The sequence below is a fragment of the Spinacia oleracea genome, chromosome 2 (assembly GCF_020520425.1).
Source record: "Spinacia oleracea cultivar Varoflay chromosome 2, BTI_SOV_V1, whole genome shotgun sequence".
In the NCBI taxonomy this organism is placed as follows: Eukaryota; Viridiplantae; Streptophyta; class Magnoliopsida; order Caryophyllales; family Amaranthaceae; genus Spinacia; species Spinacia oleracea.
In genome coordinates, this window is record NC_079488.1 from 8,929,757 (window position 1) to 8,944,941 (window position 15,185).

At 35.2% G+C, this 15,185-nt stretch overlaps 1 protein-coding gene and 1 long non-coding RNA gene across 2 annotated transcripts; both read left to right on the plus strand.

Moving 5' to 3' along the window:
- The first annotated feature begins 3,946 nt into the window (after window positions 1–3,946).
- LOC130467745 (uncharacterized) lies at window positions 3,947–13,527 on the plus strand. The gene is made up of 7 exons (XM_056836469.1): window positions 3,947–4,423; window positions 4,525–4,621; window positions 4,720–4,815; window positions 5,472–5,536; window positions 8,506–12,495; window positions 12,597–12,693; window positions 12,792–13,527. The coding sequence occupies exon 5, from the start codon at window positions 8,519–8,521 to the stop codon at window positions 9,728–9,730; it is 1,212 nt and encodes a 403-aa protein (XP_056692447.1). The 5' UTR covers window positions 3,947–4,423; window positions 4,525–4,621; window positions 4,720–4,815; window positions 5,472–5,536; window positions 8,506–8,518; the 3' UTR covers window positions 9,731–12,495; window positions 12,597–12,693; window positions 12,792–13,527.
- Window positions 13,528–13,549: 22 nt separating this feature from the next.
- On the plus strand, window positions 13,550–14,834 carry LOC130467746 (uncharacterized). The gene is made up of 2 exons (XR_008927464.1): window positions 13,550–13,608; window positions 14,600–14,834. It is a non-coding gene; the product is annotated as an uncharacterized lncRNA (long non-coding RNA).
- Window positions 14,835–15,185: the final 351 nt, after the last annotated feature.

The following is a 15,185-nucleotide window of genomic DNA, read 5'->3' on the forward strand; positions in this document are numbered from 1 at the left end:
GAATTCAAAGCTATGCTTGATTTCCAGTGCTACAACGTGAGTGTTGCTTCTCACTTGTTGCATAGGTTTAGTTATCATGCTTTGCCAATCTTAATATCCTTTTCATCGAATGTTCTTCGAGATATGATGATAAGATCTTTTCGAGTTTGTTTATTATGTGATCTAGTCTTTCTTACTTCGATGGTGGTTTTACTCATTTTGCAATGAAGAACCATCAAGTTAGCAGACGTTTTTCTTGCTTCAAGAGTGGTTCTACGCATTTTTCAATGAAGAACCATCAAGCCAGCAGATAGGTGATCTTCCCAAGTTCAGTGAAGAACTCTTTAACATAAACAACCCTGTTTTATTGCTTCTTAGGCAATAAGTACTTTTACTTCAACTGTTTAGGTTGCTAGTGATGCTTTGTTTGGATTTACTTATCCAAGCAGTTCACAGACATGTGGAAGACTTTCCAGCTGTATCTTAGAACATAGAAATTAATATTTTAATTTCCCACGCAACAACTCATGGTCTCCAATCCATGTTGCCATTTCGAAACACGATGCTCTTTAACTCGTCCTCGTCAATGGTTAACTCCAAAGGGTCTTGCTTGATCCTTTGCCAGTGTTTATGCGTGTAGCATCAATATTTAGCATATCTTTATTTCCTTGAATCAAGAACTATTCCTATGTACCTTTTCAAGTACCATAAGTATTCTTGATCTCAATCTAGTTGATCTTCACTTAGATCGATAGAGATTGGTATATGTTCGTCATGCCTAAAGTCATACGATACGTTTTTGGCGATCCTCATATTATATCATACATGATAAATTCTTTTGCAGAATAATTCCCAATTGAATTCTATTCATGTAACTTTAGCTCATTCAATTTCAGTAGATACTGAATCCAGCTAAAATTCTTTGACATAAAATATAGGTGAAGAATCTCACTTAGATCCTTTGATGTTTTAACTTAGTAAATTCTTATACATAGTTCAAACATTCTTTACTTAGATTTATTCACATGGGTCGAATATCTCCAATGGAGTCATTCGAGTTTGATTTAGTAAATGTCATTACTTAATCTAAAACATTAATATAAGATCTTTGTAAATAGATCTTAATACCCAGTATGCACTAAGTTTCGCCTTGGTCCAACATTGATGAATAATTTCAAACCTAAGTTATTAGCATTTGAATGTTATTTCACAATAGAGAGATATGTGTGTGATACACATAGGACCAATTAAGTTTTATGTACTCCCACTAAACTTCTTATATATCTATAAGAATCATGTACATTTTATGAAACTAAAATACTTATTAGCTTCACTAAAATACATTTCTAATTCCCAATTGCTTGCTTAAATCTGTACTTAGATTTCATAAGCTAGCTTTCTTTTTCAAGCATTTATTTGGATCCACAAATCCTATGACATACCATGTACATAGTTTATTCCAACATTTTATTGAGGAATTGTTTTGTCATCCAATTGCTATATGTACCGATATGCAATCATTGCTTGAATTATAGACTTGAGCATTACGATTATGCATGAGGTTTCAACACAATCCATCCCATGAATTTGCTTGTAACCTTTTAGCAACTAATCTAGCTTTGTGCGTGAACACAATTCCATGTTTGATGGTTTTTATCCTTAAAACAAACTTGCAACCAATAGGTGTGAAACTATTCTTGCAAATCAACAAAATTTCAATTTTGTCATCAAAACATTGAGTATGTTTTATGGCCTCTAACCATTTAAACATATAGTCTATATATGGCCTCTAACCATTTTAGGGAATCTATATTTCGTCATAGCTTTCTTACAAGTCACAAACTCATTAATCTACATGATAATAGTTTGACTGCAAGTTGTAGGTTTCTTCACTATCTAATAGAAGAATTGCATAGTTTCAGGGACCTGAACTCCATGCCTACTTGGGTATAGAACATCAAACGATAGAATATAAATAGCCACTTAAAAGTCCTTTGAATATTCTGTTCTCCTTGAAGCACTTGTAAAGTCTTCTAAGAGATGTCTATTCTTTAAAGCCACTTGTAAAGTCCTTACAGAATAACTTCGGATTTTCTGAAGCACTTCGAAAAGCCTCCGGAATGTCCGTTTATGTTTGTTGTTCGCCTCGAAGACTTTCGAGGTCTATTTTCTCCCACTTGTCATTTTGGAAACGAATCTCCAAAAGGACATTATTTCGAGCAAACAAACATTATGTTCTCAAAAATTCGTGGTAGAAACAATACCCTTGTGTTTCATTTGAATAAATCATAATGAAACATATATCTATACTTGAGCCTTAGTTTGTCGAATGACAAACACTAAGATCCCACTGAGTTTTGCAACTCTCTAGATATATTTTATGAAAAGTTATTCTGAAATTACTTTTCAATAGCTTTGACGAATTTGGTTTAGTTTGGTGGTAGTTGAGCATTTTGTTTTAGAAATTATAGGAAAAGTCTTTATGATCCATCATTGATCGAATCAAGTACTAATTGACTTCGATTATTCCAACTAAGATATGCCATATCTTATGGACCTAGATTGTGAAATTACAACACACAATCATTGATGATCATATTTGGTCTCAAGTAATCATCAACATGATCTAACCTAGATCTTTATGATTTCTTGCCAAGTGGATTTTATACTTCCGAATCTTTGAACTAGTCAAACAGATTCAAACTTATATCACTTTGAGTAAATAAACCTATATTCACTCAAATCCATGTGAAATAATAAAGTCATAAAATCTTTCTTTAGCTTTGAACTCTATTGTCTAGGCGTTCTAACAATAGTTCATATCTTTTGTTACTTTCAACAAGTAAGACCAGTTGTCTTAAAATGATCTAGAAATCAATCAACTTTCAAAAGCCCATTAAAATAGAGCTTGTGAATGTTAACTTGTTGACATGGTCTAAGCAACAATGCCAAAGATTAAAGGAACTCAAATCAAGGGTTTGATTTGAACCTAGTAAAGTTCTTTAAAGAGTTGTTTGTTTTAATCAAGCATATTAACTCAACCTGTAATTGACCATTTCTTTCAAATAAACAAACAAACAAGCATTGTTTTTGTTATTCTGAATGTGAGTCTTTCTGTGTTTGAAGCAGAAATTTAGGTATGCTGATTATGGAACAAAATAGCCATTTAGTTCCAGCCTTGAAAGGACTTAAAACAAACTAGATGACCCTACAATTAATGTAGCATTGCCATGCTTCATTTCCCACTTGTAGGTCATTAGTGTATCCTAGCTTCCATTGTTTGAGTTATTACCGAAGTAAAAACCTCAAGCGGTATATGATACCAAGGAAGTTTGATTGCTAGGTCACTTCTCTTTAAACATAAACTTATAGGTAGAAACGGAATCGTAAATTCCTTTCATTTGTTCCTCGTTTTCCTATTTCTTGTACCCTTTCTTATAGTCTTAAGAATTGAATTCTTTAGTGTTGACTTTTAAACTTTGTTAGACATGTCCAATGTCACCAACAAGGTTCTTTACCATTTTAATTTATGTTGAATATTTTGTTTCAACTAGATGATCTTACCAGAAGCTTCTAAAGTTCTCTAAGCATCGATCTATTCGAATGTCTAGGGACTAGACTCATTCGAGAATTAAATGGACAAAGATATTAGGTTGTTAACCATTGGTAAAGCTGAGCGTATTAAACTCAATGATTTATGATCTCAAAACTACATTGTATTTTGAATTCACAAGCACCAATCGGTTTGCCATTCGATTTTGATTCTCGAAAACAACCATAAAAGTCGATATAAGAAACGTACATTTTAAATTGCTCATTTTCTCTCATTTCCGTGAATCGTTCTTGGATTCACTACCAATCGAGGAAATTTACTGTTACCTTTCTAAAAGGATTTATTGCAGTGCAAGATATTTAATTATAAACAATAATTAAAACATACATTGAAGCATGCAAAGTCTAAATGTAATCCCCCGTAATTTTATACATTGTTTATATTTTTTACGTATATTTAATATATTTAAGTACAATTTGCGGATTTTAGAAATGAATATGTAATTAAAATATAATTATTTTATCTCATTTTGAATACTTTAATGACTTACGAAATCAAAATGTATTTTCGAATTTTACGTTAAAACGAATTCGAATTACGAAAATCGATTAAATTTAGAAAACGATCCTATCCGATTTTGGATTCGAATCCTAAAACTAAATTCCTAAGTCTAGCCCAATTGAATAAAGCCCAATATTATAAACCCATAACCCCATACTTCTACTCCATGTAAAACACAAAACACAAAACACCAAACCCCTCTATTCCTACTTCACGTAAAAACCAAAAAGGGCAAAACCCATCTCTCTCCTTTCCTGCTTCCTCTTCCTCCCTCTGCCCAGCCGCCGACCACCACGAGCACGCCACCAAGGCCGCCAGACCACCTCGCCGGTAAGCCACCGCTTCATCCCCTTCTCCTTCTTTCTTTCTCTTCCGTTCTCCTTTTTGTGTGACTCTCTTTCTCACTCGTTCTTTGTTGCCCGAGCCAACAGCCACGTCGCTGACCACCAGCTCTCACCACCACCTTGCTCGCGCAGCCCCCGCGTCGCCACCCAGCCTGCGCCGCCGCTGCCTTGTCCCTGCTCGCCGGTAGTTCTCTTTCCTCCTCCCTTTCTCTTTTCTCTTTTATTCTTTTGTTGTGGTTGTGTATTCAACTGATTGTGGATGACCACCACTCGTTCGCGCAGCCACCGCAAGTAGCACCACCGTGTGCCGCCGTCTCTCAGCCCTGCCGCAAGCCACCTCTGTCCGCCAGCCAACTCTCTCTCCTCCTTCTTGAATTGGTAACTTTCTTAAACCCTAAGTAACTAATTATTTTAAATTAAAGTTTGTTAATTTAGATTATGTTCTTAAATTAAATTTATAATTTTTATGGTAAATATGATTTTCAGATTTGATGTTGAGATTAAAAACGAATTAATTTTCAGTTTTGATTAATTAAAATTAAGATTAGGGCTTAATCATAATTTATTAACTTGAATTATGTTTTCTTGAATTAAAGTTATGGGTTTTGTGATTTAAATTATAAATTTGAGATTATATGGATTTTATAATAAAGTTATTAATTTTCAGATTATCTAATTACATTGAAATATTGATTTTTGATTATTTAAAGTATGAAATTCAAGGTTTTTATGATTATTAATCATGATGGGTTGAGTATGGATCATTGAATTGGTTGTGTTGAGATACTAGGAACGTAGATTGACCATGGTGAAGCTTTTAAATGAAATTATATTGCTGAAAATTTAAAGTACGATGTTTGCAAAAGTTTTCAACGAATTTCAATCACTAATTCAATAATCATGATTCTAGGAAATCAAATGTTTAAGTTTTGATATTGGGGAAAGTTCTAAATATGTTTAGGATGCATTTAGAATGCTTTCTTATGGTTGTCAATGATTAGGAATTTATTGGGATTATTTGTTGGTTGTTTTAGGCGGAGAATTCTCTTTAGGCGACTTTTGAAAGTGTTAAAGTGGCCTATCAGTTTGTTTACACAAGGTACGTACATACCTGTGTGCTTGGAATGTGTGCTAATTGTTGAAACCATGTTGAATCTTGTTGTTGAACTTGGTTATGTTGATATTATGGACGAACTGGGTTATATTGAATGTGCATGTTTAATACTGTTGGACAAACTTATTGAACTTATTTTGCACTATGAGAACTGTAACATGTTAGTATGGATGATTGATACAAACATGTTGGTTGGGAACACTAGATTATTCTATATGATTGGTTTGGATCGATTGGTTGTTGTTCCCTTTCTATCTTTTCACTACTTTATGAGGGCGGAGGACCTTGTTTAGTAAGTTGAAACTTTATGCCCATATACAGGGTTGCTCATGGTTAAAGGAAAGGTTGGATAAATTGGAATGAGTCTTGATTGATGCTTTTATGATCACTTACTTAATTCCAAGATAAAAACAGTTGTGAACAAATGTGAATTGTATGTCTTATGTAATGGTTGAGTCATAACGGAATCTCAATTTGTAAATCATGTAAAGTGAAACCGAATAGCAATAGCTTTAGACTGTGCACGTCTGAAGTGACGGACAAACAGGAGTTGGGGTTCATGGTGGTAGCCCATGGCCTTTTCTGGGACCGGATTGATCACCGTGTTCTATTTTTATTCAAACGTTCCTCGATATCGCAGGTCACTGAGGTTACGGAGTCGCGCCCGTACCTCGTCTTCCTTGGGGAAGACTTTTGGTTGGACAACTCGGTCCATTGTCTATTTCAACTAAAATAATATCATTGTCATTAAGTCTAGCTTAGCCTAGTCGAGTATGGTCGTCAAATTATTATGTTTTGTCTGTCCTTACTTATATTTATTAGTATCATGTTAGGGTTGTTGGTTTGATAGTATCATGCTAGGATTGTTGTTGTTTTAGTATGTAGTACTCAGCTTTGCTGATTACGTGCTTTGTTTGTGTGTGTTGATCATGGCTATGCCTTATTGATCCTGTGATGACCCATCTTTGGTGAGCAGTCTCTAAGGATCAATAAGCGTTGCCCATCTACAGGTTTGAAGATGATGCATCATTGGGATCGGGATTAGAGAGCTTGTAGTTCTATTCGTTTAATTAAGTGATTTAATTTGTTAACTTGGATTTGAAATTTGTCGTACTATTCGTATTTCCTTAATTCAGTTAATTGGTTTGGACCTAATATGTAATAGATTATTTATGAACCTAAAAGTTAGTTTTATGTTTTCCGCTGCAAAATTCTGAATAAGCCGTAACGTTTTCACACGGGCGATAATACTTTGATAATTCCCTACAGTTATATTTAAAAAGGGGTTATTTTAGAAAATGGGAATTGTTGGGGTGTTACAAAGTGGTATTTTTGAGCTAAAGGTTTTACTGACTTTTCGTGTCTGCTTTTCAAATTATTAGGCGCCTAAACTAGCTAGGTTCCTAAAACAAATTTCCTAGAATTGAGCTTCTACTTATTATATCATTCAAAAAATGCGTACTTTTTTTTTGGGGGACCAAATTCATTTTAATTTTGTTTGAAAGCATATTTATATTTCTTATTTAAATTCGAAATTAACTTATTAATTTGAAACTTTTCATTTATTCGAATTAAGTACGTTCCTTTTCTTTTCGAAATTTAATTAAATATATTCGAAATATATATATATATATATATATATATATATATATATATATATATATATATATATATATATATATATATATATATATATATATATATATATATATATATATATATATATATATATAAAAAAAAATCGTTTTTATTATTCATTCTTGTTTTATTCTTTAAACATTTCAGTGTTTTACTATGATTTATTATGAGAGATGGGTAGTATAGGAAAGGGCATATAGAATAGAAGCATTGTGTTTGCATTATATCAACATGATTGTACTTTATCTGCCTACTAACTGTTTGTGTCCTTCCTATGCTTTGCGATTGCTATTTATTCTTACTTATGGTGTATTGTGGGATCGTACGGTAAGTGAGAGTACTAATTACTAACATAGAAACTATGTTTAATCGTCATAGATCACTAATCATGTCTGACATAGAAGAGAATAGAGTAGGGAGCAACTCTAACCCTATCGTTCTGAGTGATGATGACTCCAGCCCTATCGTTCTAAGTGATGGTGACTCCAATCTTATTATGAGTGATGATGAAAAGGTGATGAATTATGAACCTGACAGTAGAATTCGTAGTCTATAGCACATTTGTCGCGAAGTAATGAAAACAAGTGCATATGGTAGTGATGATGAGGCAATTCGTGAGTATGACCGTGCTGTGGGTCAAACAAAAATGGATATCTACAAAGCCTTTCTGAGGGTTGAATCTGATTCTGAGCCTGAGATTGAGTTTGAGTTTGAGCCTGAACCTGAGCCCGAGCCCGAGCCTGAGCTAGAGGAAAATAATCATCAACTTCAAGGTCTACGAAGATCCTCAAGGCCAAGAAAAGAAGCTTATTATTGTGATATGGATGATGATGATGAACTTAAGTATGAGTTGTTCACCCTAGACGATTATAACGAATCAAAGGACAAGTCCGATGATGTCTCCCTTTAACTTTGCTTACATATTTAGTTGCGTGTGAGAAAATGTTGGACAATTCGCCCAACCATAGTTTATGTTTATATCGTAGAACCTTTTTACTTTATTTTGAGAACAGGTGTGTGTTAATATTTAGGATTGTTATCGACATTCTTTTGAGGAATAAAAGTTAGATTATGGATTATCCAAAGGATCAAAGTTTATTACGGGCACGCAAGGGGAATGTTTTCTTCTTTATTCAACCTTATTATTCGTGATGATTGAAGTTATTCCTTGTTTCTCAGCTGAATGTTCTGCATGCAAATATCATTCGTAGATGATTGTTCATTTTATGTGAATTTTGGATGTTGGTGTGATATTACATTGCTAGAGGATAATATAAGTAAAGTTTTGAACCTGAATTAGAGTATATTAATTTCAGGTCGCGTTCTAGGATGACCAACAGTAATGACCTAGCTGCTGTCTTTCGCCTCTTGGCGGAAAAACTAGCCCAGGAAAGAACTGAGCGCCCCAATTCTGCAGGAGACATGTTTGAAAGGCTTGCGAAAGTTAAGCCACCATACTTCAAGGGGCAAGCAGACCCGACCTTCCTAGAAAACTGGATTAGGGAGTTTGAAAAACTATTTTGGGTGGTAAACTGTCCTGAAAATATGAAAATAGGTCAAGCTGTCCTTTACCTAAAAGATGAGGCCGATCTATGGTGGAAAGAGAATGGAACTAGGCTAAGTGTTGTTGAAGGATTTAATTGGGACTCATTTGTTGTTGCATTGAGGGAAAAGTTTTATCCTCCTTTCATAACAAAACGAAAAGCGCAAGAATTCATAAACCTTGGGATGGGGAGTATGACTATCGCTGAATACTATAGTAAGTTTATAACTTTGTCGAGGTTTGCACCTGAGGTGGTAGCTACTGAGGAGCTAAAGGCTCAGAGGTTTGAGCAAGGGTTGACCGATGAGATTCAGTTGGGATTAGATGGAGAAACCTTTACATCCCTAGATAATGTGCGTGAGAAAACCACCCATATTTATGAATTGCAGTCTAGAAGGGACAAGAAAAATGTGGTTGGGGAGAAAAGAAAAGAGTTTAATGCTGGGAAAAACCAAGGGAATTTCAAGAAAAGTACGAAAGTGAACAGGAATGAGGGTGGAAATGGAAATTTTCAACAGAGGAACAATCAGGGGCACAACAATAGCAACCAATCTGAGAGAGTGCATCACTGTAAGAGATGCAACAACAACCATCCTGGTAAAAACTGCAAGGGAGAATTAGTGACATGCAACTATTGTCAGAAAAGGGGCCATAGGGAGTATGAGTGCTTCACCAAGCAGAAAAAGGAACAAAATGGTAATGGAAGTGAAAATCAAGTGAGGTTTAACCAGTCTGGAAGACAAGATTCAAAGCCTGGAGGGGCACAAAACAATCAAGGAAACTATAATAAGCCCGCAAATGATAACAACAACCAGAATAAGACTCCGGGCAAACCGTTCTTGATGTCTAGAAATGAAGCTGAATATTCTGCAGACGTAGTTCATGGTACTTTTTCTATTAACTCTGTGCTAGTTAAAACATTATGTGATTCGGGAGCAACTTATTCTTTTGTTTCGTCATCTGTTGTTAAGAGTCTGAATTTGGTAGATTTTGAGTAATTGATTTACCTGTTAGTATACCTACTAGTGTAACCATAAGGTGTACCAAGTTGTTTAAGAATCCGCCTTTTAAGATAAAAGATTGCGTTTTCTTTCCGATTTGATAGAGTTTAATCTGGGAAACCTATATGTAATTTTGGGGATGGATTGGCTAAGTTTGTTCAGGGCCAAGTTAGAGTTTGTAATTCAGAAACTAAGTATAAGGAACCCTATTGGAAATTTGACCTCATATAAACGTTTTGGGAAGACCAAGAACCTTGGGGTTATTTCTGCAATGCAAGTGAGGAAATTGATGATAAGGAGTGTGAACTATTTTTCTGTAGGAGCTAGATGTGAGTTAAGAAGTCGGAATGAAGATCGAGGATGTTCCAACTGTGAATGAATTCATGGATGTGTTTCCTAGTGAGATTGCAGGTATGCCACTTGCTAAGAGCCGTTGAGTCCCCTATAGACTTAGTTCCTAGAATGACGCATATATCTAGAGCACCATATAGAATGACACCTCCTGAAATGAGCTAATTAAGAAAAAGTTGCAAGAGTTGTTTGGTCAAGGAATATATTAGGCCTAGTGCATCACCGTGGGGAGCTCCTGTGTTGTTTGTTAAGGAGAAAGATAAGAGTATGGAATTATGCATCGATTTTAGGGAGCTAAACATCATCAAGAGCAAGTATCTATTGGATCAATTGAACTGGGCGAGTGTGTTATCGAAGAATGATTTGTGTTTGAAGTATCACCAATTGAGGATAGCTGATAAAGATATACCTAAGACCTCATTAGGACTCGTTATTGTCATTATGGGTTTAGAGTAATGTCTTTTGGGTTAACCAATGCACCTGCCATAATTATGGATTTGATGAATAAGATTTTCTACGAATCCCGAATTAAGTTCGTTATTATGTTACTGATGGTATCCTGATTTATTCAAGGAATGAAAAGAGCATAATGAAATCTTGAGGATTACTTTGGAGACGCTTAGATAGAATCTAGTTTTATGTGAATGAAGTACACAAATCTTGAAGTCATGTGCGTATAAGTGACACCGGTGGAAAAGTGAAGGACTATATTGATCGAAAACCACGTTACGTAAGGGAGTAAAATTAAGAGAAGATTCGAGTGGTCCAGGATTGTTAGAAATTTGTTGTCTTGAAAAGAGGGGAATATATGAATTGGTGAAATACTAGGATTTAAGCCCAAGAGTTATAAATCCATGAAAGGCGTAATGAGGTTCAGTAGAAAAGGAAAGTTGAGCAGAAGGAGTGTCTGTAGATCCTGCTAAGGTTCGAGCTGTGAGTGAGTGACCTACTCCAAAGAACGTGTCTAATATTTGAAGTTTCCTAGGCCTATTTGACTGTTATAAGAGGTTGTGAAGACTTTAGAAGAGAGCAAAACCAATGGCAAACTTGTTGAAAAAGGAATCAAAATTTGAGTGAAGTGAGAAAAGTGAGGAAGCTTCTAGATTTTAAAAGAGAATTTGACCTCCGCAACTGTTGTCGCGTCAATTGAAACCTTGTAAGCCTAATTACCAAACCCATGACCTAAAGTTAGCTGCTATTGTGTTACCTGCGAATATTTGGAGACATTACCTTTATAGGGCAACACGTAAGATCCTTACCGAGCACAAAAGTCTGAAACTTTGGCAATAAGGCCCAGTTGAATCTTGGGGACAACATCGAAAAATATACTGCTTTCCACCCTGCAATTGATGGTCAGCCTGGGAGGACTAACCAAACTACGGAATATATGTTGAGAGCCCGTGTTATTGACTTTAAGAGTAACTGGGGAACCACCTAGATTCGATTGGATTTCTTGAAAGATAGTTACCATACGAACAGTAAGATGTCACATGTTGAGGCATTGTATGGGAAAGAAGTGTAGAGGTTCCACTTGTTGGGATGATTTTAGTGAAAATATAGTATTGGGGGCAGAATTCGTTGAAGAAAGGAAATACCCAAAGTTATTCCCTGAGATGAGTTACGAGGGCGTAACTCGTTTTCTTTAAGAGGGGTAGAATACGATATAAATTCGCGCTTTTTACCTAATTTTATGGTGTTTTTATGCATTTTTATGCTTATTTTAGCAAATTATTCATGTCGATGCAAGTAAATAGATTCTTCGCGTAACAAATAGGTGTTCATGAGTAATTCAAGAAACTTTAAGTTGGCAAAAGAGTGTACATAAATGCCACAAGTATTTCTCCAATGAGAATGAGTTGAAAAGTTTGGAAAGATAGGTGAATTTTCGTGTCAAGTTTCGGGACGAAACTTCTTTTAAGAGGGGTAGATTGTAATCCCCCGTAATTTTATACATTGTTTATATTTTTTACGTATATTTAATATATTTAAGTACAATTTGCGGATTTTAGAAATGAATATGTAATTAAAATATAATTATTTTATCTCATTTTGAATACTTTAATGACTTACGAAATCAAAATGTATTTTCGAATTTTACGTTAAAACGAATTCGAATTACGAAAATCGATTAAATTTAGAAAACGATCCTATCCGATTTTGGATTCGAATCCTAAAACTAAATTCCTAAGTCTAGCCCAATTGAATAAAGCCCAATATTATAAACCCATAACCCCATACTTCTACTCCATGTAAAACACAAAACACAAAACACCAAACCCCTCTATTCCTACTTCACGTAAAAACCAAAAAGGGCAAAACCCATCTCTCTCCTTTCCTGCTTCCTCTTCCTCCCTCTGCCCAGCCGCCGACCACCACGAGCACGCCACCAAGGCCGCCAGACCACCTCGCCGGTAAGCCACCGCTTCATCCCCTTCTCCTTCTTTCTTTCTCTTCCGTTCTCCTTTTTGTGTGACTCTCTTTCTCACTCGTTCTTTGTTGCCCGAGCCAACAGCCACGTCGCTGACCACCAGCTCTCACCACCACCTTGCTCGCGCAGCCCCCGCGTCGCCACCCAGCCTGCGCCGCCGCTGCCTTGTCCCTGCTCGCCGGTAGTTCTCTTTCCTCCTCCCTTTCTCTTTTCTCTTTTATTCTTTTGTTGTGGTTGTGTATTCAACTGATTGTGGATGACCACCACTCGTTCGCGCAGCCACCGCAAGTAGCACCACCGTGTGCCGCCGTCTCTCAGCCCTGCCGCAAGCCACCTCTGTCCGCCAGCCAACTCTCTCTCCTCCTTCTTGAATTGGTAACTTTCTTAAACCCTAAGTAACTAATTATTTTAAATTAAAGTTTGTTAATTTAGATTATGTTCTTAAATTAAATTTATAATTTTTATGGTAAATATGATTTTCAGATTTGATGTTGAGATTAAAAACGAATTAATTTTCAGTTTTGATTAATTAAAATTAAGATTAGGGCTTAATCATAATTTATTAACTTGAATTATGTTTTCTTGAATTAAAGTTATGGGTTTTGTGATTTAAATTATAAATTTGAGATTATATGGATTTTATAATAAAGTTATTAATTTTCAGATTATCTAATTACATTGAAATATTGATTTTTGATTATTTAAAGTATGAAATTCAAGGTTTTTATGATTATTAATCATGATGGGTTGAGTATGGATCATTGAATTGGTTGTGTTGAGATACTAGGAACGTAGATTGACCATGGTGAAGCTTTTAAATGAAATTATATTGCTGAAAATTTAAAGTACGATGTTTGCAAAAGTTTTCAACGAATTTCAATCACTAATTCAATAATCATGATTCTAGGAAATCAAATGTTTAAGTTTTGATATTGGGGAAAGTTCTAAATATGTTTAGGATGCATTTAGAATGCTTTCTTATGGTTGTCAATGATTAGGAATTTATTGGGATTATTTGTTGGTTGTTTTAGGCGGAAAATTCTCTTTAGGCGACTTTTGAAAGTGTTAAAGTGGCCTATCAGTTTGTTTACACAAGGTACGTACATACCTGTGTGCTTGGAATGTGTGCTAATTGTTGAAACCATGTTGAATCTTGTTGTTGAACTTGGTTATGTTGATATTATGGACGAACTGGGTTATATTGAATGTGCATGTTTAATACTGTTGGACAAACTTATTGAACTTATTTTGCACTATGAGAACTGTAACATGTTAGTATGGATGATTGATACAAACATGTTGGTTGGGAACACTAGATTATTCTATATGATTGGTTTGGATCGATTGGTTGTTGTTCCCTTTCTATCTTTTCACTACTTTATGAGGGCGGAGGACCTTGTTTAGTAAGTTGAAACTTTATGCCCATATACAGGGTTGCTCATGGTTAAAGGAAAGGTTGGATAAATTGGAATGAGTCTTGATTGATGCTTTTATGATCACTTACTTAATTCCAAGATAAAAACAGTTGTGAACAAATGTGAATTGTATGTCTTATGTAATGGTTGAGTCATAACGGAATCTCAATTTGTAAATCATGTAAAGTGAAACCGAATAGCAATAGCTTTAGACTGTGCACGTCTGAAGTGACGGACAAACAGGAGTTGGGGTTCATGGTGGTAGCCCATGGCCTTTTCTGGGACCGGATTGATCACCGTGTTCTATTTTTATTCAAACGTTCCTCGATATCGCAGGTCACTGAGGTTACGGAGTCGCGCCCGTACCTCGTCTTCCTTGGGGAAGACTTTTGGTTGGACAACTCGGTCCATTGTCTATTTCAACTAAAATAATATCATTGTCATTAAGTCTAGCTTAGCCTAGTCGAGTATGGTCGTCAAATTATTATGTTTTGTCTGTCCTTACTTATATTTATTAGTATCATGTTAGGGTTGTTGGTTTGATAGTATCATGCTAGGATTGTTGTTGTTTTAGTATGTAGTACTCAGCTTTGCTGATTACGTGCTTTGTTTGTGTGTGTTGATCATGGCTATGCCTTATTGATCCTGTGATGACCCATCTTTGGTGAGCAGTCTCTAAGGATCAATAAGCGTTGCCCATCTACAGGTTTGAAGATGATGCATCATTGGGATCGGGATTAGAGAGCTTGTAGTTCTATTCGTTTAATTAAGTGATTTAATTTGTTAACTTGGATTTGAAATTTGTCGTACTATTCGTATTTCCTTAATTCAGTTAATTGGTTTGGACCTAATATGTAATAGATTATTTATGAACCTAAAAGTTAGTTTTATGTTTTCCGCTGCAAAATTCTGAATAAGCCGTAACGTTTTCACACGGGCGATAATACTTTGATAATTCCCTACAGTTATATTTAAAAAGGGGTTATTTTAGAAAATGGGAATTGTTGGGGTGTTACACTAAACATTTATCATGAATAATAACTTGAAAATTAAAGCAATCATGCAATTTCAACAAGTTATTAGCATTTTATTCGAATTTATTGTTCCGGCAGGTGTGAATAAAATGATTCCAAGATCCTAAAATCATTGAAGAACTAAGCACAGTTTGTCGACTTAATCCTAAAACATCTTAGGTAAGCAAAAGCCTTTTGCTAATAGTCTAGAAACTATTCTTGGTTGATAGGTACGTCTAAGAACT